Source organism: Gossypium arboreum, chromosome 13 (genome assembly GCF_025698485.1).
Source record: "Gossypium arboreum isolate Shixiya-1 chromosome 13, ASM2569848v2, whole genome shotgun sequence".
NCBI classification, from domain to species: domain Eukaryota; kingdom Viridiplantae; phylum Streptophyta; class Magnoliopsida; order Malvales; family Malvaceae; genus Gossypium; species Gossypium arboreum.
The window spans coordinates 112,502,557-112,525,412 of NC_069082.1; the positions used below are offsets into that span (position 1 = coordinate 112,502,557).

General features: G+C 33.6%; 1 protein-coding gene across 1 annotated transcript; it reads right to left on the reverse strand.

Annotated features, from left to right (window-relative positions):
* Window positions 1–3,767: 3,767 nt before the first annotated feature.
* LOC108461121 (myosin-2-like) lies at window positions 3,768–21,088 on the reverse strand. The gene is made up of 24 exons (XM_053024587.1): window positions 20,307–21,088; window positions 19,559–19,660; window positions 19,331–19,474; window positions 19,099–19,249; window positions 18,963–18,990; window positions 18,679–18,847; window positions 18,470–18,533; window positions 18,327–18,340; window positions 18,146–18,230; window positions 17,648–17,751; window positions 17,399–17,537; window positions 9,357–9,475; window positions 9,097–9,249; window positions 8,929–9,018; window positions 8,719–8,796; window positions 8,470–8,628; window positions 8,092–8,277; window positions 7,765–7,970; window positions 7,545–7,680; window positions 5,424–5,487; window positions 5,081–5,317; window positions 4,893–4,993; window positions 4,534–4,797; window positions 3,768–4,453 (listed from the first exon to the last, which is right to left on the reverse strand). Exons 1-24 carry the CDS (start codon window positions 20,691–20,693, stop codon window positions 4,109–4,111), a joined length of 3,525 nt encoding a protein of 1,174 aa, XP_052880547.1. The 5' UTR covers window positions 20,694–21,088; the 3' UTR covers window positions 3,768–4,108.
* Window positions 21,089–22,856: the final 1,768 nt, after the last annotated feature.

Consider the following 22,856-nt stretch of genomic DNA (forward strand, 5'->3'; position numbering starts at 1 on the left):
AAGGGCAAAATTGGAAAATTATCAAAATTAGCTAAATAAAAATGGGACTAAATTGGAATATCTAGAATTCTCTTCATTTCTCTTCATATTCATCAGATGAAAAACAACCATGGAGAAGGGTTCAAGATGGTTTTCATACTTTAGCTTCATGTAAGTTTAATTCTTGCTTTCTCCTTGAAATTTTTGTGTTTTTGTGACTTTACAACTAGGTCCACTTGTTGAATTCATTAGTTTTTGATTCTATGAAAGAAATTGAAAGTTTCTATGAATATGTGCTGGAATTATATGATGATTTGGCATGGAATTAGAGCTTTAAATTATTTATATGCTGATTTTATTGAAAGAATTGAATAGAAAGTGAATGTTTGGGACCTAATTGTAAAATAGTTTGAAGTTAAAGTTTTATGTCAAAATTATGAATTTCAATAGTTATGAAATAAATTATAATGTCTAGAAACAGTATTAATTGAGAAAATTATCTTAATTGAGTGGTTAATTGAGTAAGGACTGAATTGTATGAATTGAGAAATTTGGGGTAAAATGGAAATCAACATTTTGCACTAAAACTGTTTTGGGCAGCAGCAGTAGTTTAACTTTGAAAAATCACCAAAAATTGTATAAATTGAATTATAGGATGAATAAAATATGAAATTAAAGCTTATTGAGTCTAGTTTCTTATAAAAGAAATTATGTAAGCAATGGAATTGTAAATCATGAGATAAAATAAATTTTGTGAGATAAGGTCAGAATGATTTCAGGTTCCCCTGTTCTGATTTTGTAAAATCATAAAAATTAGATGAAAATAATTAGGGGATTAAATTTATATGTTTAGAATCTTGAATGAGTCTATTTTTAAGAGAAACAAATGAGGATATCATTTGAATCCTGTACGAGAAGATAACTAATTTTTAGTGAAGAAGGGTCGGAATTGTCAGATAGCAGAACAGAGGAGACTTCAATGAATAAACTGTATTAATTGGCCCAACCAAAAATTATGAAAATTTTATGGTAAGAAGACTTATGAGTATAGTTTCTGAGAAAATTTATGGATCTTAATTTGGAGTTCTGTATCTCAAGATAAAAATAATTTAGTGACTATGACACAGATGGACAGCTTGAATATTCACATAAGTAGATAGTGAAAATTATGGATAATGTTACCTACAAGTGTGTTGTTTATACTAAGGATGTGGATGGAGAGGAGGAGGAGGAAAAATATACATATATATATGAATGACTCGTGTATAAATTGATCACATGCCCGATTATAATCGATAAGTGTTGAATTAGAAATGATATAATGATTTATTTGGAATATTTATTATGAAATTATGATTATCGTTATGATACAAAATTTGAACTTATGAGTTTATATGGCTAAAATTTTAGTGATTATTTGTTAATTTTATGAATTTCATGATGTGTTACTTCATATGTATTGATGATAAAATCGTGAATAATGTAAAAGCATGAAAATTGAATAAATGATCAAATTGAGCATTTCAGTTCAGTGACAAGATGAATTGAAGGAAAAGGCCATGGTTGGACCATGGCAACAAGTGATAAGTGATAGCTTCGGCTACACTTATCTGATCAAGGAAAAGTGAAAGTGATAAGTGATAGCTTCGGCTACACTTATCTGATCAATGACAAATGACAAGTGAAAAGTGGTAGCTTCAGCTACTTGATCAGTGAAAAGTGGTAGCTTCTGCTACCTGATCAATGAAAAGTGGTAGCTCTGGCTACCTGATCAGTGAAAAGTGGTAGTACCGGCTACCTGATCAGTGAATAGTGGTAGCTTCGGCTACAAGAGACAAGTGACAAGTGATTTTCGTATAAGACCATATCTGGGATATGGCATCGGTGTGATATATGCTATCAGATAAGACCATATCCGGATATGGCATCGTGAGATATGTGATTCGTGTAAGACCATAGTGGGCTATGGCATCGATATATGAATATGTGTAAGACCATAGCTGGGCTATGGCATCATTATGTAAAGATGTATAAGACCATAATTGAACTATGGCATCGAGAAAACGAAGTACTCAATTCCATAAGATGTTCACTAATTTGAAGAAGTTTGGTAAGTATTACATGAAATTATGTGACATAAGGAAATACGAGTTGATGAAACATGAGCATAAAACTTGGTTGATGAATGAGTTCATTTGTGATTATATATTTCTACGCCTTGAGTGTATTATCCGTATGAATTGGTATTCCAAATGAGTTAATGAGAAAACTTCTAGTATGAAATAATCTGAGTTCGAAATGAAATATCATGAAAACGTACTTGAAATACATTGGTATATCTTGTATATGCTATTTGAATTCATAAATGTGGAAAGTAAATGTATGTGGAAATATAAGATAATGATATCTATACATGGAATTTATTGATGAATACGTACATCTAAATTTATATGATAGATTTTAGTGAACATTGAAATTGGGCTCAATAAGTGATTTGGCAATTTAAATCGTGATTGGTAGGAATAGTTAATGAATTGCATATTTATGAATTGTTACACGTATTTTTCTGAAATACGAGGAAGTGATGGTAATTGATACATGGAAATATGAACTATGATATATATAAAAACATGGAATATGTTTGATAAATGTGTTCATTCATAATTATGGAATTATGTACCTCATGTGTGCTATTTGCATAAAGATGATATTTCAAATATTTTGGTAAATAAAGCTTAAATATGAAATAGTATGAAATCAAGATAAGTTGTTATGAAAATATATTTAGATTTCAGAGATATGGCTGATATATGTTGTATGATTACATAACATGAAATTGTGTATATATATGAGAAATTTAATGAGAATTAAGCCCATACACGTTTCTTGTTATTTATATGAAGTGTACAACTGACAAGGGTGATGAAGTTATAAACAGAGAGTTACACGGGTTGAAAACACGAGCGTGTGACTTTCCAAAGTGTGAAAATTTTCTAAGTGTTGCAAAAGTTTCATATGCTTACGGTTTGGTCCCGAACCACCCTGAATGTATGTTTTGGGCCCCGTAGGCCCATATAAGGGACGTTAAACATATGTATGAAAGTTTTTAATTTAGAAGAAATTTTATGGCTGATTTTTTTACATGATTGATCATATTAAGTTCGGTAATGCCTCGTACCCTATTCTAGGCTCGGAATACGGGTAGGGGATGTTACATTTTTACAATTATAAAAATATATAATTTAATTCTTGACTCCAAAAAAATTTCAAACACTACCTAGGATACTCAAATTTATATATCATTAGGTTTTTGTATCTAAACTTATTATATACCTAAAGCAATATATATTTATATATACCCAAATATTCATAATTTAAGTTAGTTAAATTTTGACACATTCAAAATTTTATACAAAAACCTAAAATAATATGATATCCGTCTCGAAAAGATGAAATTTGCATAATAAAATTGAAAAATTCATATAACCAAATCAATTACGGAAAGGAATATGAACATTTTCATTTCATTTGTATATTTATACCTTTTATCGTGAAAGTACCATAAAAATCACTATAGTAAAAATCAGATTGTATTTTACCTCTTTTAAAAAATAAATTAATCCTTACACATTAAAATAGAAAGCAAATTAATCTTGTTAAAATTTTTATCCATTTTATTATTAAAAGTTAATATTTGTACGTTAACATGGCATACATATGACATGCCACGTGTCATTGTCAAATTATTCCATCAAGCACACCAATTTTTAGTTATACAAATAGATAAATTTTTAATATAAAAATTAATTTATTTTTTGATCTAATGTACAGTTACAAATTTACCCATTTTTTATGTAGAATGAATAAAATACAATCTAACTACTACAGGAGTCTCTATAGTACTTTTGCCCACTTACAACAGAAGAAGAATATACACAACCCTAAACCCAACTATTTGAAGAAAACAATAAAAGGGGTCTCAACTCCACAAATTCCTAATCTGTCTATGCACATTTGGTAGATATACAAATATATACCTCTCCCTCCCTGCCTCCATGTCCATGGACTACACAACTGTTTATATTTGTTACCAAAATGTAAATAAACTGTACCTGAGAATGGACGCCATCTATGATGGTGATTTGCCGCAATTTTGTAACACTTTCCCTCTATTTGGCCACCATTTTTTTCGTGTTTTGTCTGAATCTTGATGTCTATGCTTTCGGACTATGGCCTTAGTTTCCTTTAATCTCACCTTGTAATCTTTCTTCCATGCCCTGAACCTGCGCTTCAGTTTCCGTAGTTCTTCGTAAGAATTCATGTTAGAAGCAGGTTGGGTCGTTTTGTTTATATCATCTTCAAAACTTTGTTTCTGCTGCTCAAATTCCTTTACCAGACTGCTCACTCCATTTTCTCTCCCCCCAACCTCTGCCGTAGCACTGCCTTCACTCTTTTTGGCTGCAGCAAGACTTGCCTGCAACAAGTGCAATTCAAATCAATACACATCTAAGTCATTGTAACTAGTAATGGTAATCTACATGCACACAAACTCACTTGCAGGGGTGCAGTTTGCTTTCGCAACATCTCCTCCGTTTTTTTCATCTTTGCTTCAGACTGTTGTAATTGCTCCTCCGTTTTTTTCATCTTTGCTTCAGACTGTTGTAATTGCTCCTCCATTTTTTTCATCTTTGCCTCATACTGTTGCAGTTGTTCCTGTAATGTGGCATTTTCCTGTTGTTTTTGCCCCAAACTTGCTTCAGCGTCAACAACTCTTCTTTGAAGCTCTGCCATTGCTGAAGACTGCTCATTTGGTATGTCCTGGTCAACCCCAAAAAGAGGGTCATATTTAAGTCCTTTGGCCCGGAATGAAAGAAAATATCTTTAGAAAACAGCATGTTATGAGAAGAGAATACATTTGCTTCAGAATTTTCTCTAACCAGCTTTCGTTTAGATCTCAACGTTATCAATTTATGCGAGTTACTGAAATGTTTCCTGACCAAACATCCACGAATTGCTGCAGCAAGCAAAAACGATGATAATGGTAAGAAAGAGAACTATAGACAACAGAACCCAAAAATTTACATAGCACAAAAGAATTTACCAGATTGTAAACCTATGATTGCAGTCAACTGCCCATCATGTAATTGGGAAGCAAATGCCGAGCCCTTATTTGCCTCATCAGTGTACTTCCCTTGGAAATTTTCACCATATGCAACAACAACACAAAGGAAACATCCCATCAATTGATAAGACAAAAGAATGTAAATTACCAAAATATAGGTAAAAATAATCAAAAATCTACACTTTCGAGCCTCTAGTATAAAAAGGTGCATTGAAGCTGAAGATGTTTAAATAAGGAATCTAAAATGTCATGCAGAAGAAAAACCAATGCATGAAACAGTGTTAACTTCTGACTGGATAAAACAACATAAATGTTAGAAAACAAGCAATGGTTTTGGTAACACCTGTTTGCAACACCTGTTTTCTCCTATCCTCCAATACACCAATCTGCAAGCAAGACAGACATAACAGCGTCAAAGAAACTATTATACAAAACTACAAAGAAAATGAAATAAGTTTGCATCTCCATTCTCCAAACTCAAAATTACGGGTACATAATATCAGGTGGAATATATTGTTTGATTTATTTGGTCAGAATATAAGATTACCTAAAAGTAAAGTTTCCTAAATTATCATTATTATAGAATTTTAATTTTATAAGTTCCAACATTTTTAGTCTTAAAATTTTCATAAAATTATAGTAACTTAATAATTCCATTTTCATTACATTTTGGTTTTATCATATGAATTCAATTGAACAACCATTGAACCTAATTATGCTAGTTTATTTATATATTTTATAATTGTTTAGTTTAGAGAATTTGGTTTGCTTTTAATATAGAAAGAGAAGTGAAACTAAAATTTATGATATAAACCTTGAAGTTTTCTGTTGTATTTAATATGGTTTGGGGTTTTATAACAATCTAGGAAGATTGGGATTCTTTTGTTTTAAATAGACTAGGTTTTTTTTTTAAAATTGGCAATCTGGGTTTGTTTCTAATGTAAGCTATTATAGCCTTATTTGTAAAATTTTATATAAGATAAGAAAACATGGAAGTTTTATTTCCACAAAAATAAAACCATATAAAGAAAATAATTTCTCAGTTAAAATATGCCATCAATCCTTGTACTCTTCCCAAAATTGAAATTTAGTCTCTGAACTTTTATCTTAAAAAATTTTGTCCCTCCACCTTTTAGATTTCAAAATTCAAATTCAATTGTTTTTTCGTTAAATTTGTTGGTGTGACATTTTGAAATAAAAAATTATATTAAATTTTGAAATAAAAAATTAATATTAACTTAGTAGCCATGTAACTAAGAAAATAACTTTGTAATGAATCTGAATTTAACAAAATAATTTTTACAATATAAACAATTGGGCCTGAATTTTGAAATTTGAAAAGTAAAAAAACTAAATTTCTAAAAATAGAAATATAGAGAATAAATTCCAAATTTACGAATAGTACTAGAACTTATGACATATTTTAACCTAATTTCTCTCGGTCTTTTACTATGGGCAGTTTAGAAATACAGAGAATAAATTCCAAATTTACGAATAGTACTAGAACTTATGACATATTTTAACCTAATTTCTCTCGGTCTTTTACTATGGGCGTTTTAACCTAATCTCTATATAATAATAACCCCCAATCTCAAGTAAGGATTCATCAAGAAACTAGCAACTCAGATTAATCAAACAATTTTCATAAAAGAAAAAGATTAATCAAACAAATTCAAATTTGTGGTTTAACCCAATATCAAAATTCAAAATTTATTAAAAAAATTTCATTTTTCAAGAGCATTCTACAAACAATTTTTAAAAAAATAATAACAACAAATCTTTAACAAATGCAATAAAGAAGCATGGAGACAAAGGGTAATTTTGTTTTAAATTTCAGATTTAGCCCAAAATCTTAGATAACCTAAAAAAAAGGCCGTAATAAAATTACACCCTATATTACGGTATCTTAACACTATTTAGAAATGTGAGATTACAGGATGACCGGTCTGTTGAGAATCCAAACATTGTGATCTCATTCCAGAATATAACATTACAGACCATAATGTAAGATTCAGCGAACCACACACCCCTTTACAATCAAATATAAACCTGGTTGTCTTAGCAATATATATATAGACACACACGTATGTACGTACACACATGTATACATAAACCTGGTTTCTTAGGCTCCACTTGAAAAAGGATTCTTCGTGATCTCTACAATGACTGATTTGGCTACAATGATTTTTTACCGTAGTAAGTGAAATTCATCTCCTAGCTCAAGCAGAGTAGAAAATGTAGAAAGTTAGGATAGAACAGGTCGCTGGCCTTATATGAGATCTTAGTACAAACTCTTGATACGAATAGACCAAAAGTTAAGTTGGTTGACTCTTGCAATTATCTATAGTGTCACATAGGTCCTGGGCGTGGTTAGGGAAAGTGACACCGAGGTTGAAAATTACAGCACAAATCAAAAAACACAAGAAGAGAGTATAGAACTTACCAGCCCAATTCGAAGATACAGTTTGGTGTAGCCAATTTGATACATTCCAGGGAGTATATTAAATTGTTTTAGAACAGCAACTGAAATACTTAAAGGATCCGGAGATTCATTGGTTTCTAACAGCAGGAAACCATACCTGAACACAAATTACAGGAAGAATCATAGGGACTTAATAAAAATTTTAAAATGAGTCATAAGTAAACGAGTTTTTAGCCTCTACCTGTCTGCAAATTCCTGATGTGTCATTCGAGTAGGATATCCAGATCTAGACATTCTAACAGCCTCCAAAACTCCACTACATCTAAGCTGCTGTGAGACAAGATCCTCTTCATACATGCCAGGGAGCTGCTTGCGATTTGGTTTTATGCAGCAAATAAAGTGAGGTTTTGTCTTCTCCAACTGCTGCATTAGTTTGAAGAGTTTACCCTGCAAGTATAGAACAAAAACATCAACATTTACAAAGCATGTTTTTATGTTTTATACTGAAGATTAACATGAGAGAGCTTCTGCAATAAAGAATGGATCACAACTATTGAGTAAATTTTACCTTAAACTTTGCACTGACACTTTGATTTGGAGAATCCAATGAAGTTGCTGGTTCCAGGGTTTGATTAAGCATTTTAATGGCAAATAATTGTGGCAATTGGCCGTTACAGGATGACAGAAGTTCGATTAACTCAGGGTTGAGTGAATCTTGGTTCTTCTTCAAAAAGTCATTTGTATCATAGAGTACCTGACAGAACTCTGAAAATCAATAATTTCATTGTATGCCTTGCACATTACCATATCAACAGTATGTAATGCTATTTGAATCAACTTCCCAAAAAGCAAGCTCCATTGATTGATTCAAGGAATTACTCTAAAGCTACATTATTAAACTGGATATACATGAATCTTAAATGTTGTGAAAAGATGAGTAACTGACCTCTCCCGCAAAATGTCGAACACCAAAAACCCTGCCTTTATCTCCTTTGAAGCAAGCCATACCATTGAGGTTTTGCTTCAACTTATTAGCAAGGGTTGCATCATTTGCAGCAGGGGAATGCAAATCCTCATCCAATAAGGACAGTAGCCCTATCGGTTTCTGCAAAATGGCTAGCAAACAAAATACTGACAGACAGCCCACTAACATTTTGCTTTCAATGCAACAATATATTACAAGGAAATAAATTACCTTCTCAAATAAGTCCAAGCACTCTTGGTTGTCTGCAAAATCAACTTTAACCCCATCAATTCCATCCAACTCATACTCCTGAAATTGGACCAAGAGAAGACCCTTAAATGAGAATCCAGCTTAAGAGTATAGAGGTCTCATTCTTCTACAGAACTGCATAGAAATCAAACAGACAAATACTATACATGTAAAAATATTTAAGATGCTAACCTCTTGCTCAAGCTTAAATACATGCCGGTTGAAGTGCTGTTGCAACCTCTCATTTGCATAGTTTATACAAAACTGCTCAAAGCTATTCTTCTGAAAATGAGGAGAAAAAATCATCAGTTGGAGAAACTTACAAAAATATACCCTAAATGGCTAAATAAATGTACTTACCTTAAATGACTCGAACCCATAAATATCAAGGATGCTTATGGACCAGCCAGTGTGCTGTTTGCCCACTTCAAGTAAGTTGTTTATTTGTTCCACAAGCCAGTCAAACAAGCTAGCATAGATGAATTTTGCCAAAGCATCTCTTGTATCAATGGCCTAAGTTACTAGTTGAAATTAGTTCATTATAATGTTGTTAATGACTGCATCCGAGCAAATATAGAATAGGCTCATGAATAATTTTGTTAACCAAATACAGGACAAACCTGCGACATTGTAAACTTTTCAACAATATTACCCTCTTCAGTTTGGATTCTACGGGCAGATAAAGCTTCCTTCAGTTCATGCGATTCACAACCGATCAGCCGGGCAGCATTAATTAAAGCTGCAACAAGGAATAAAACATAGTATCTCAAATAAATTCTTAAAATATAATCATTTTCAGTCTTCAAGGATAAACACAACATATTAACAAGCATGCACTTATATGCAACACAAAGGCTAATTAAGAATTTAGCTTTAAAAGATTCAACAAAAAAGCAATGTTAGCATGTAGAAAACTATGATGATGAAGAACATATTATAAGGTCTTCACAGCACATGCATTTTCATAAATTTGTATTTTATCGTGTATGATGAGTTCAGAACAGAATTCCTAATGGTCCAAGACATGTTACTTGGTAGTCACTACAACATAACAGTTGATGAAATACGTGGAAGATTATTAACGAAAAACAGGTCACTTAAAAGTCCATCCAAAGTAACTTAATAAAGGTTGGACCACGTTCATTGCAAAGCTAGCAGAAATTTTTAAGAAATAAATAACGCAGGAGCTTTTATTTTATTATAATATTTTATTGTACTTGTTTATTATTTAGTTTAAAGTATTAGATATCTTTTTGGACAGCTAGGCTTATTATTACTTGAGGATTAAGTCTAAGATTAATAATAAAATCTTATTTGCAAGAAAGCCTAGTAACTTTACTTGAAAGAAAGAAAACTTATATAGATAAGTTGTAGGCTTTACACCCATTATTATTATTATTGTTTTCTTTGAATTAATAGAAAAACTAGAGGTTTTCTATAACCTCAAGTTTTCTAGAGTTCCATCTTTCCAACTAGTTTGCCGGCCCCTAAATCTTTCTTTTGTTACTATTTTCTCCCTTAAACCACATCAAGTTTTGGTAGCAGAGCCTAATTATATCCTAGGGTTTGCTATCAAGCAATGGTTGGACGCGTTAGAGATTGAGGAAAAGGAAACCGGTATTGAGAAATGGAATGGGCTGCAATACGAAGAGCAATTGAAGAATTATAGCGTGCACTTTATGCTTGGCTGCAAGAGGAACAAAAATGAACCTTGAAGGAGATTCCGAAAGGTGCCCACAACCAATTTGACATACTAGAAGGTAGCCTCTCTAATAAATATGATTTTGGTGTGAAAGATAACTCCTTTCATGATGCTAGACCCGCAAACCTTGCAATACGAGATAGATTGAAGGAGCAGTTGGCGCATGCCCTTGATTTAAACGAGGGTAGAATTAATATTGAAGTTGCTGATTTGCTTAATAAGATGCATGTAGAAGAGCAAGACTATGATTTGTAAGATCCTATTTATGATGGGTATTCGGAAGAAATTGAGGAAGAACCCTTGATTGTTCGTGATGCATTGACAACAACCTTAGAGGAAGGACAGGAATGGAGGTGAATTGGAAAACTCCTAGATATGTCAAAGGACACAACGTCCGATATGATGATATTGAAGTAAAAAGAACTGATTCTGTTTCTACAATCAAATCAGATTCTACCAAGAGAAAACTTTGTGCTTGTCAGATTACAGTTTACTAATTAAGGAATATTTAAGTGTATCAGATAGGATTCTGTAAATATTTTACTGATTACTATCCCTAACTTTAAGGCTGTTTTTTTAGACAGCATCCCTAGAGTTAGTCTGTTTCCTAGTATAGAGTTTCCTAAGTTAGGCTTACTATGTGTATAAATATTTATGTAATGTCTTATGAATAAAATGGAATAGAAAAAAGCCTGTTCTTAACATGGTATCCGAGCCAGGTTTTTAGCTCAAATTCTGGGATTTTTTTCTTTGTCCGCAACTTCTTCTCATTCCCGATCAACCCTCAAGCTGTAGAATTTGTTCAAAAGAAACATGGCTGAAACTGTCAAAACCAGCAACACTGGATAAGGGAATTCTCAAGAATCATCTGTTGAGTTCAGCAAAGAAGAAATTGAGAAGTTGAAGAATCTTTGGGATCATTGGAAAAATCTCCTTCAATTGGTACTAGTGGTTTGGTTTTTCAGGTATATCCTTTTCTCAAAATTCTAAAATCTCGGATATACCCACAAAAGTTTTGGGTCATTGACTCAGAGCTCTGAGACCACATGACCCACTCCTCGAAAAATTTGTTTCATATACACCTTGCCCTAGTAGTAGAAAGATAACAAGAGCCGATGGTTTTGTGATCACGGTGGCTGGTCAGGTGATATTGTTATAAACAAAACCCTTACTCTTAAAAATGTCCTTCATGTTCCAAAACTATTTACCAATCTTCTATCCATCCAAAGAATTACCAAAGACTCTAATCAAGTGTGGTTTTCTATCACAATCGATGTCTTCAGAACAAAATACGAGGAGGATGATTGGACATGCTAAGGAAGTAAATGGCCTATACTATCTTGAGGAATCCGGTGGAGAAGTTAGTGCTCAATTCCTCACCATTATCTTTCATATCCGAATCTATTAAAACCAATAAAACCAAATTTGGCTCCATCACCTCCGCCTTGGTCATCCATCGTTTAGAGTCCTTAAAATTATGTTTCCTTCATTGTTCAAAGGATTAACTGTTGAAAAATTCCATTGTGATGTCGTGAACTTGCAAAACATAAATGTACCTCTTTTTCGGTAAGCAATAAAAGAACATCCGCTCCTTTTACTCTTATTCATAATGATGTTTGGGGACCATCCACTATTTCAAATATTTCGGGGCTCGGTGGTTTGTATCTTTTATTGATGATTGTACCGTGTGTCTTGGATATTTCTTTTAAAAGAAATCTAATGTAAGGTCTGTCTTTCCAACCTTTTACAACATGATCAAAACACAATTTGGAGTGAAATAAAAGGTTTAGGTCAAACAATGCCAAGGACTATTTCAATCGGTTTCTCTCACCATATTTCCAAGAAAGAGGCATTATACATGAGTCATCTTGTGTTAGCACACCCCAACAAAATGGTGTTGCGAAAGAAAAATGGTCACATTTTAGCTATTACAAGAGCCCTCTTGTTCCAAAAAAGTCCCTAAACAATACTGGGGAGGCTGTTTTAACTGCTACTCATATGATAAATAGATTGCCTACAAAAGTCCTTGAATCTCAAAGTCCTATGCAAGTTCTAGCAAAATTCTTTCTGATTTTAGTACTTCAAGTAACCTTCCTCCCAAAATATTTGGTTGTGTTGCCTTTGTACATGTACATTCTCAAAATAGAGGAAAATTTGATCCACGAGCTGTCAAGTGTGCCTTTCTCGATTATTCTTCCACTCAAAAGGGTACAAATGCTATCATCCAGCCACAAAAAGTTTTATGTATCGCGGATATTACTTTTGCAGAACAAGAGAATTTCTTTAATCGTCCTTATCTTGGGAAATCTTATTCACGTAAAATAAGGACAGAGAATTTTCTTCTTGACATTCCAGCTCTTGTCCAAACAACCAAACACTCACATTCCAGCTCTTGTCCAGCAACCAAACACTCACATTCCAGCTCCCATCCAGCAACCAAACACTCACATTCTAGCTCCTGTCCAAGAACTCAAAGCAGAGCCTAATACACCCAAATCACAAAGAGGATTCAGGACACTACTCGTCCTTTCTTGGTTTACTCAAGGAAGAAGGCACCGATGCAAGTTCAATCATCTTCTCCTCCTATACAACCTGAGGTAATTGCTGAACCTACTACTGAAAATTTAGATGAATTTCCCATTGCTATTAGAAAAGGATTAGAGCCTGTACAAAACATCCCTTGTACTTATTTTTGTCTTACAAAAATTTGTCCCATAACCACAAAGCCTTTCTTACTAGCCTAAATTCTATCTCCATTCCCAAAAGCTGTATCCGAGGCATTAGAAGATGAGAATTGGAAAAATGCCATGAAGGTTGAAATGGAAGCTCTTGAAAAAATAAGACATGGGACTTGGTGAAATTACAGAGAGGAAAGAAACCATGGGATGTCATTTGGGTGTACACAGTGAAGTATAAATCGATGGTTCTTTGGAGAGGTACAAAGCAAGATTGGTTGCTAAAGGGTACACTCAAATGTATGGAGTAGACTACCTTGAGACATTTGCCCTGTTGCAAAGATGAACAATGTGAGAGTGTTGTTGTCACTAGCTGCCAACCATGACTAGAAATTACAGCAATTTGACATAAAAACGCCTTTTTACATGGTGATCTTGAGGAGGAAGTCTATATGGATGTTCCACGAGATTCGGTCCAAATCTGATGTGTAGTTTCCAAACTAAAAAGGCTTTGTACGGACTAAAACAGTCCCGAGGGCTTGGTTTGGAAGATTTACCAAAATAATGCTCAAGTTGGGGTATAAACAGAGTCAAGGAGATCACACTGCTTGTAAAACACTCATCTTCGTGGGGAGTGACTGCTTTATTAGTCTATGTAGATGACATTATAGTGATTGGTGATGACACGGAAGGAATGGAGAGTTTAAAGAAATGCCTAGTAAAAGAATTTGAAGTCAAAGAGCTCGGAAAGTTAAAATATTTCCTTGGTATTGAAGTGGCACACTCTCGGGAAGGAATCTTTATATCTCAAAGAAAAATACATAGTTGATTTGTTGTGAGAGACAGCAAGTTGGGATGTAAACCAGCAGACACACCCTTAGAGATGAATCACAGACTTGGAGATGCACTAGAAGATGCAGCAGATTGATAAAAGTTCATATCAAAGACTTGTGGGAAGCTCATTTACTTGTCTCATACCGGACCGGATATTGCCTATGCAATCGGTGTTGTAAGTCGGTTTATGCACAACCCCAAAGAATCACATCTTAGAGCGTGTATCAAATTCTACAAGACTTAAAGGGCACGCCAGTAAAGGAATCCTATTTAAAAGGGGAGAATTTAACCCTTGAAGCCTATCTTGATGCAGATTATGCAGGTCTATGGTTGATAGAAGATCAACCTCGGGCTATTGCACTTTCCTAGGAGGCAATCTTGTGACTTGGAGGAGTAAAAAATGAATGTTGTGGCTAGATCTAGTCTGAAGCTGAATTTAGGCGATGGCTCTTGGAATTTGTGAGCTATTATGGCTAAAAATTATTTTGGAAGATTTGAAGATCAAGTGGGAAGGTCCAATGAAGTTTATTGTGATAATAAGTCATTATCAATATTGCACATAATCCAGTTCAACATGATCGTACGAAGCACGTTGAGGTTGACAAACATTTTATAAAGGAAAAAGCGGACAGTGGCTTAATTTGCACTCCATTTGTGTCCATCGATGGTCAACTAGCGATATACTTACCAAAGGGTTGTGCGGAAAGTTGTTTCAGAAACTAGTAAGCAAGTCGAGAATGGATGATATCCACTTCCCGACTTGAGGGGAGTGTCAAATTACAGTTTACTAATTAAGGAATATTTAAGTGTATCGATAGGATTCTATAAATATTTTACTGATTACTATCCCTAACTTTAAGGCTGTTTTTTTAGACAGCATCCCTAGAGTTAGTCTGTTTCCTAGTATAGAGTTTCCTAAGTTAGGCTTACTATGTGTATAAATATTTATGTAATGTCTTATGAATAAAATGGAATAGAAAAAAGCCTGTTCTTAACAGTGCTGAACACAAGAAAAAGCAAGAAAGCCTGAAGGGAAGTAATAGTCAAAAGCTAATGCAGTCTTTTGAAGAAAAACTACTTGCTTTCAACGTGAAAGCTAACTTTCTTAAAGCTGCTGCTAAAAAACTAGGTTCTGGTGGTTTCAAGTGAAATAGACAGTGCTAGATTATCCTCAAAAAATGAAGAGAGCCTCAATGAAAGAGGCATGAATAAGGACTTTTGGTTGATGGTTTTGCATGACCATCTTCCTTGGCATCCGAACTTGCATCTTATTTTGATGAACACAAAAATCGATGTTGGTTTGCTCTCTAAACCTTTGCCTAGAACTTATATGGATAAGGGGAATGAAGTAATTTGTAGCTTTCATGATGAAGACCTAATTAGTAATAGAGAGATGAAACTTTTACTAGTTTCTTGTACATCAGTGTCTAGTCTAAAACTGATTCAAGGGCCATTGTTTTTGCTGCCAAGCAAGATCCCAATCGCATTGGATATGGCAATTCATGTCATGTGCCAATTGCAAGGTATGGGACTTGGATCCCACATAGAGAAGTAAGGGATTTCCTAGTGGGGTTTATATGGACCTAGGCTCTCCAACCTCAATAGCTAGCTTTTGGGGTATGATTCTCCAAAAGTCCATATCAATTGATATTAGAGCCAGCCATCATGCTTCTCAGTTGCAATCGTGCAATGCAAGTGGTGATGCCGGCATTGCAGTGTTTGTTCGCCCGGGGCTAGATTAAGCTAGCGCAAAGCCAGTTCGTGTGGGCACGGGGGCTGCGGAGCGTGGTGGATTGTTATGTTCCAAGGCATTTTTCTCGAGGCAGATAGCAAGGACTAGCCAACAATTTTTAAACTGAATGTTTAAAATTTTTTCAACTTATCTTGGAAACTATAAGTTGTGTTAGCAAATGAGGACTATTTCTCTCTTGATCTTAAACATGGCTGGATTTCCTTCATTGTTGCGCGATATAATCTTGAAAATTCTTGAATATGTTGTGATTGTAGTGAATGGCGTTCCTGAACAGGAATTGTCATATCTATGTTGTTTATCACAGCAACCAATTACATCAGAGTTAAAGCTCACCATCCTTTTCATTTATGTAAAGCTCCTACTGTTTGATGAACAATAAAAGAAAGCTATAAGAGAACTCGATGTGCTGGAAGTCTTGTTGGATGATTTATAACCAACACAAGTTTATTTTGAGTCAAAATCAACATCTCGGTAATGCCAATGAGTTGGAGAGAAAATCCAGTTTTAACAGCTTCAAGCAACACTTCGATAGTAATGGTGTTATTGTTACTTCCACCAAGTTCATGGAATCTAGTTCAAGGAAGTTTCCAATTTTTGACACTAAGGATATTGGCATTATTTTGAATATAAGAAGAAAAAATTTGTTTTGGCAACAAATATTGCTGAAAGTAACTTCAGCATAAATGATGTTGAAAATTCAAATAAGACACAACTACTTCCTAAAGCTAAAACTGATGTTATTGAACGGTTAACGTTAAAGAAGCATGGTTTAGATGGGGTAATAGATTAACAGATTTTTGTTGAAACAGTTAGGCAAAACAGCTAGCGAATGTTCTTCGAGAGCGGAAAGAGAGCTACAACGTGCTGATCGAGAAATTTATGTTGATGTAGTCAAGTTTTTCTTACCGAAGTCGGCTTTCCAAGCCGGGGAGAATGACGTAGGAGCTTTTATTTTTATTATAATATTTTTTATCATTTCAGTTTGTTATTTAGTTTAAAATATTAGATATCTTTTTGGACATATTTTATTGTTTCAGTTTATTATTTAGTTTAAAGTATTAGATGTCTTTTTGGACAGGTAGGCTTATTATTACTTGGGGATTAAGACTAGCATTAATAATAACCTATATTTGCAAGAAAGCCTAGTAACTTTACTTGAAAGAAAGAAAGCTAATATAAATAAATTGTAGGCTTTACACCCATTTTTATTATTCTTATTATTTTCTATAACTCTTAAGTTTTCTAGAGTTTCATCTTGTTTCCTACTAGTTAGGCAGCCCTTAATTCTTTCTTTTGCTACTATTTTCTCCCTTAAACCACATTAATAAACCTGAATATCTGCATGATAAATGACAATATCTTGTTGCCTGAAGTTCAATGTTAAAACTAGTAAACTAGTCCAGTTTCTAAAGTAGAAGCTTCTTGACTCGACCAGAAGTAATAGAACAAATTGACATGTGTATTCACTGCCAAGCAATTGTATTCTTCATTTTATGTACCACCACCGTGCAGATGAGACATCGCTATCATAGAACTATGTAAGGCTTATATAAGTTCAGTTCCTTGAGAAATGCTATAATCTCTCTCTCTTGGCAAAAAAAAAAAAAAAAAAAACAGAATAATCCTAGACCTATATATCAAATGCATTTTATTTTTCTGAAGAATACCATTATGCAAAGCAAAAACCCATATTATTACCTTCATCATTTGATGCCTCCACATGATTTTCATAATCAATAGCATGAAATGATATATTTCCCAGCCATAACACTGCCGCAAGCATTGCAAATGCTTGATCTTGCTCTCCTTTGCTAATTTGGAAAATGTCTAACGTTTCCTACAGAAATGGAGAAACTATTGCTTAAAAGACAATGGGACAGACATTTATGTGGAAAAGGAATGCCTGCGCTATTGATGGTAACATTAAAATATAGCCTTCTGAGTTACCATAAACTTAAGAAATCTCTGAGCATCATCAACACCATTAATCACCAAGCAGTCACTCTGGGCCAGATAGTTGTACTCTTTAGCCATTTTAAGATTCAGTCTCTCTGCAAACACATTATTATGAAGATCATAAGTAGCAGATTCAAGTTATTAAGTTACAGAGTGGTAAACAGTATCATGCATTTATGTCAAGTTAAATGGATATGTTGAGGGGTTCTGGCATTTAAATGGATATGTTGAGGGGTTCTGGTATTTTAACATAGATATAGCACCCATAGCATTTAATTGGTTCAATCTAAAGAATAAAAGACCATGTGGCAAGAATAACTTGAGCAAGCTTGAGATTTAATTGGTATGATAAAAAAGTTTCAAGAGAATAGGTGCAAGCACACTAGCATAGTTCCATGTAGATGAGATAGGGCATGGCCAATGTTATAGAGTCTGAAAAACTATTCTAAATCTGCATAAATTGTAAAGCACTGTACAATGAAATAGTACCCCTTAGAGCTTGCGGAGCACCAGCACAAAGCTGATAAAAGATATGGTAGGACCTTTCACCAGCGGCCAACTGAACTACTCTTGACTGCTCAAGGGTGACATCAAAAAACATACGCATCAAATATCATACATGATAACAATGATAAAATTCCTGGAAAGTTTAATTGAGTCGGGAAGTCACCTTTTCCAGAAGAACTATCCAGAAGGATTGTCAGGGAATCAACATTAGCACAAAAATCAGTCAGTCACCGGGATTATCTAATATCATTTATTACTACAATGTATCAAGTATACCAGTAATCTTTTCAATTTCAACATGCTTACAAGTTCGAATCTTGGAACCGCATATCTTCCCTGCTGCAGTAAAATGAATTTCAATAAGTTTCCCCTGCAACATAAGTATGTCAGAGTAATTAATAAGACATACTTTCTGAGCTATTGCAGATGTGAAATCATAAACCAAAGTAGAAATTTTCCACTAAGATCTGCTAGAGTAGAGAACAATTTCTAAATAAATAAGGGAAAGAACTCACAAATCTACTAGAGTTGTCATTCATAGATGTCTTTGAATTTCCAAATGCTTCAAGTATACAACTTGTCTGGAGGATTTGACACTCTATCCCAACATTGCCACCTCCAAGGGCAGCTAGGTATTGCACCGCAAATTTTGCTGTCTCAGTTTTCCCAGCTCCACTTTCCCCACTGCAAGATAAATTTATATATAATTCTACAGTTCATAAAACAATACATGTGCTTAAAGACCAACAGAAGTATTGCATAACCATATATACCTAAAAAAATTAAACATCAAACTAACCTTATCATCAGAGATTGATTTACTCCATCTGCAAAATTTTAATTAGACATGGAGAGAACATCAGAAACAAGTTATTGTGACACCACTAGGTAATTTATCACTTGTTTATTGTAACTAAAAGAATGGATTCATTCACCATTCATCATCTCATTATAAGCGTTCTCTGCTATAGCAAAAACATGAGGCTTGTCTGTAGCTTTCTGTTTATAAGTCGTGACAATATCCTTCCCATTAATTTGGACATCTTTGAATGGGTTGACTGCAATCAAAATTGGACCTGCTTTACTCTACATAAAGAAAAAATGTATAAATGGAGCGCTGCAGAGATATCTTCATAAGGACATGAGCAAGGCTTATATCCCACTTACATATATCATATCACGAGAATATCTATATTTAAGATTGTGAAAAACTGTGGGCTCATTCAAATAACTAAGATGCAAGAGATCATCCACACCATCCAGAATTTCTGGGTTTGCAGGAAAGAGGTGGCAGGTAGAGACTTTAACAACCTATAACAATGATATAGTGTAGATCACACACCAACCAGCCAAAGGGAGAGATTAATGAACAATTTCAGAAATCATGAAACTTACATTTCCATTGGCAAGGGAGACAAATGATTCTTCCCCTGATGTAGAATGTATAGTTCCAGATACCCACACTCCATTGGATTGCCGACACCAAACTCGAAGTTTCTGAAACCAAATCGCTCACAATAAGTAGATTTTCTTTTAAAAACAAATAAATACTTCTTTTTGCACTAAATAGATTTGTTATGACCCTCAATCCTATAACATATCATCAAAAACATTCCTAATCAATTATATAAATATATGAAGAAAAAAAAAACAAAGAACACTTCATTTGACACACACATTACTTTTGGCAATAAAACAATAAAAATTTCATTAAGACAATAAGAAAAAGAAAAGAAAAACAATACTAGACAAACTGAACCATTCTTCATATTCCCATTTCATAAAATCCCATATTTCCCCATATTCCTACTAATTCACTTCCTTCCTAGTATCAACCCCCAAAAGCAAAGAAAACATAACTTTACATGGATATATCATACATTAAACCTCCAAACATAAAGGAAGAGCTAAAGAAACCTCTTCCTAAACATACTAAAACAAAGTTGATCAAACCAATCTAAATCAAACTTCAGATTTCTCGTTTCTCAAAACTCCATATTTCCTTTATGCTTTCTAACAACTTCCTATACAGTCTTAAAACATGGGTTCATCAATTTTGAGCTTCTAAAAACACTTCCTAAGCATACTTAAAGCAAAAAAAAAAAAACCGAAATACTAATTTCAATTCCCACTTAATACTTACTTTCTCAATAAAATACCCAATATTATCACTCCCTTCCAAAACCCCCGTTTCCTCCATCCTTTCCTCTCCTTCAATTCCTTCCACTGCCACCACATTATATGGCGAATTCACATTCACATCTTTCCTCCTTTTTTTGTTCCAAAAGGTATTCCTCTTCACTCGCAACTCATTTTCTTTCCTTTGCCCTTCTCCACCGCTTTCGCTATTAGAATCGGTATTGAAGTTCGGCTGAGCAGACCAGCGTCCCGATCGAATCCTTGCCCTTGATGGTGGTCGAGAAGGTAATGCCGGCGGTAAATCTTTAGGCCTATCGGAATTGTCTCGAAGCCGGAGAGATTCTAACATCTCTTCCAGCGAACTTCTCGCTAGAGTCGTAGGCGACAACATCAAGTCCGAGAGCGGGAAAAACCCCTAAAACCAATCCAAAAAATAAGTTATTTTTTAGAAATTCATCATCAATTTTTCGTGTTAAAGGCGCATAGAGAAAGCCAAAAGAATATCGGAACTGCAAAATTCTTGAGGTGAAAGAGAAAAAGAAAATGAACGGCGAACAAAACAAAGGACTGGAACGTGTCCGATTTTGTTGATAAAAAACGGAAATCGAAACTTTGGGGATTAGAATTTGCTAAAAAAGAATGAAATGAAATGCCGCGAATTTTGAAAAACGGAACTTTTGATTTTACGAACAATTTTAAAATACGAAACATTAAAAAATTAAATAAGTAGAAAGTTTGTTTAAAAGAAAAGTAAAATGTTTCTTGCAAAAGACAAGGATTCTGGGTTCACCCGTAATATTGAATTAATCGAATTTTTAAATTTTTTAATCATTAATGGAACTAAAATTTTTTTAAAAAGTTAACCGAACTAAAAATTTTTCGGTTAATTCAATCGCTTAACTGAATTAACCGAAAATTATATGTTTTTTAATTTTTGGTTAAAATAAGTATAAAATTAACCGAATTAATCGAATTAACCGAATTACCCGAATTACCCAAATTAACCGAATTATTTGTATAAAATATATGTTTTTTATTTTTAGTTTTAGTTTTAGATTTTTATTTTTATTTATTAAATTATTTGTAATTTTTATGATTGGGTTGAGTAATTGAGTTAGGTTGGGTACTTGGGTTAATATATATTAGATTGGATATTTGGGTTTATGTTGGATTGGGTTTGAGTGAATAGTGGGCTATTTATATATTATAATTTTATTTATTAATTTTTTCAGTTAAACCGAAAAATTCAGTTAACCGACCGGTTTCAAATCGAATTAACCGTTAACCATTAATCGAAAACTCAAAAAATTATTAACCGACCCTCGACCTAATTAATTCGGTTAACCAACTGATTAACTGAATTCGATCGGTTAACCAAATTTTTTCGGTTTTACCCGAATTTTGCACACTCCTACCAAGGATGTTTTTTTCTAAAAGAATAACTTTTAACAAAAAAAAGGCAATAACTCAGAGTTTTTTCCATAATAAGGTAGGATTTTTTTTATTTCTAAAAATAAGATTATTTAGTCAAATAAGGATACAAATTTAACCCTTTTTAACTTCAAAGTTCTTCATTATTTTTTAAACTTCTTTTACATTTTCTTGAAATAATAGTAAATTAAATATATCATTTTTCTTTATAAAAATATTGCAATATTTATGAAGGGACTCGCAAGTCGTAACTGATGCGTACATTTCAGACCCTTTATGCTCCCTAGAGATCATTCAACTTGACAGGACTGACCCATTACTTAGAAGAGACTCAATGCCTATCTACTTAGATCCTAGTTAAAATGTAAATATTCCAATAAATTATTTTTTCCAATGATAATTATTGTAAATCTTAAAGGATAAAAATGTATAGAATTTAAATACTTTAGGATGTTCTTGTTGTATATGAGAACCAATCTCAGTCATTGATGTAATTCGATCTGTATTATTGGATCTATGGTAGCTTAATTATAAATAGAACATTTACTCAAACACTTGGTGTGCTATTATTTTTCTTATGATTTTTCTGTTCAATTCAAGTCTTTTCACCTTTTTGAGTTACTTCCGTTTTATTTTGATACTTTAGAGAAATTCTTTTATGAATTTTCATTTTCGAGAATTAGGTTGACTTAAACAGATTTGAAGTAAAAACTCACAATAAGGTACAATTAAAGAGTATGTGAAAGAGTTCAGTGAACTAATACTCCAAATCACTGATCTGAGTGAGAAGGAGGCAATCTTCTTCTTCATGGATGGGTTGAAGTCATGGGTTAAGCAGGAATTGGAACGTCATAGGGTCGAGAAACTTACCAAATTCGTGACTGTTGTAGAGTCGCTTCTTGAGCTAGGTGTTAAGAAGTCGGAAAAATCTAAGTCTTTCAAGCCCAAATTCAAACCAAAGGGCAATGATGGAGAAGACAAAGACAAGCCAACAAGGAATGACAATGGTAAGAACAAAATTGTTCAGAAAGCTAAGCTCTACAAGCCATGGAAAAAGAAGAATGGGGCCTTGAAATGCTTCCTTTGTGAAGGTTCGCAAATGGTAAAGAACGGTCTGAAAGAT

Excerpts from the sequence above, each read along its gene's own strand:
- LOC108461121 (XM_053024587.1), bottom strand. The coding sequence starts at position 20,693 with ATGTTGTCGCCTACGACTCTAGCGAGAAGTTCGCTGGAAGAGATGTTA. Across the intron at positions 9,019-9,096 it reads ATGGGTTCGAGTCATTTAAG|AAGAATAGCTTTGAGCAGTT; the intron begins GTAAGTACATTT and ends CCTCATTTTCAG. Across the intron at positions 4,798-4,892 it reads GAGAAAATTCTGAAGCAAAT|GACATACCAAATGAGCAGTC; the intron begins GTATTCTCTTCT and ends GGGGTTGACCAG.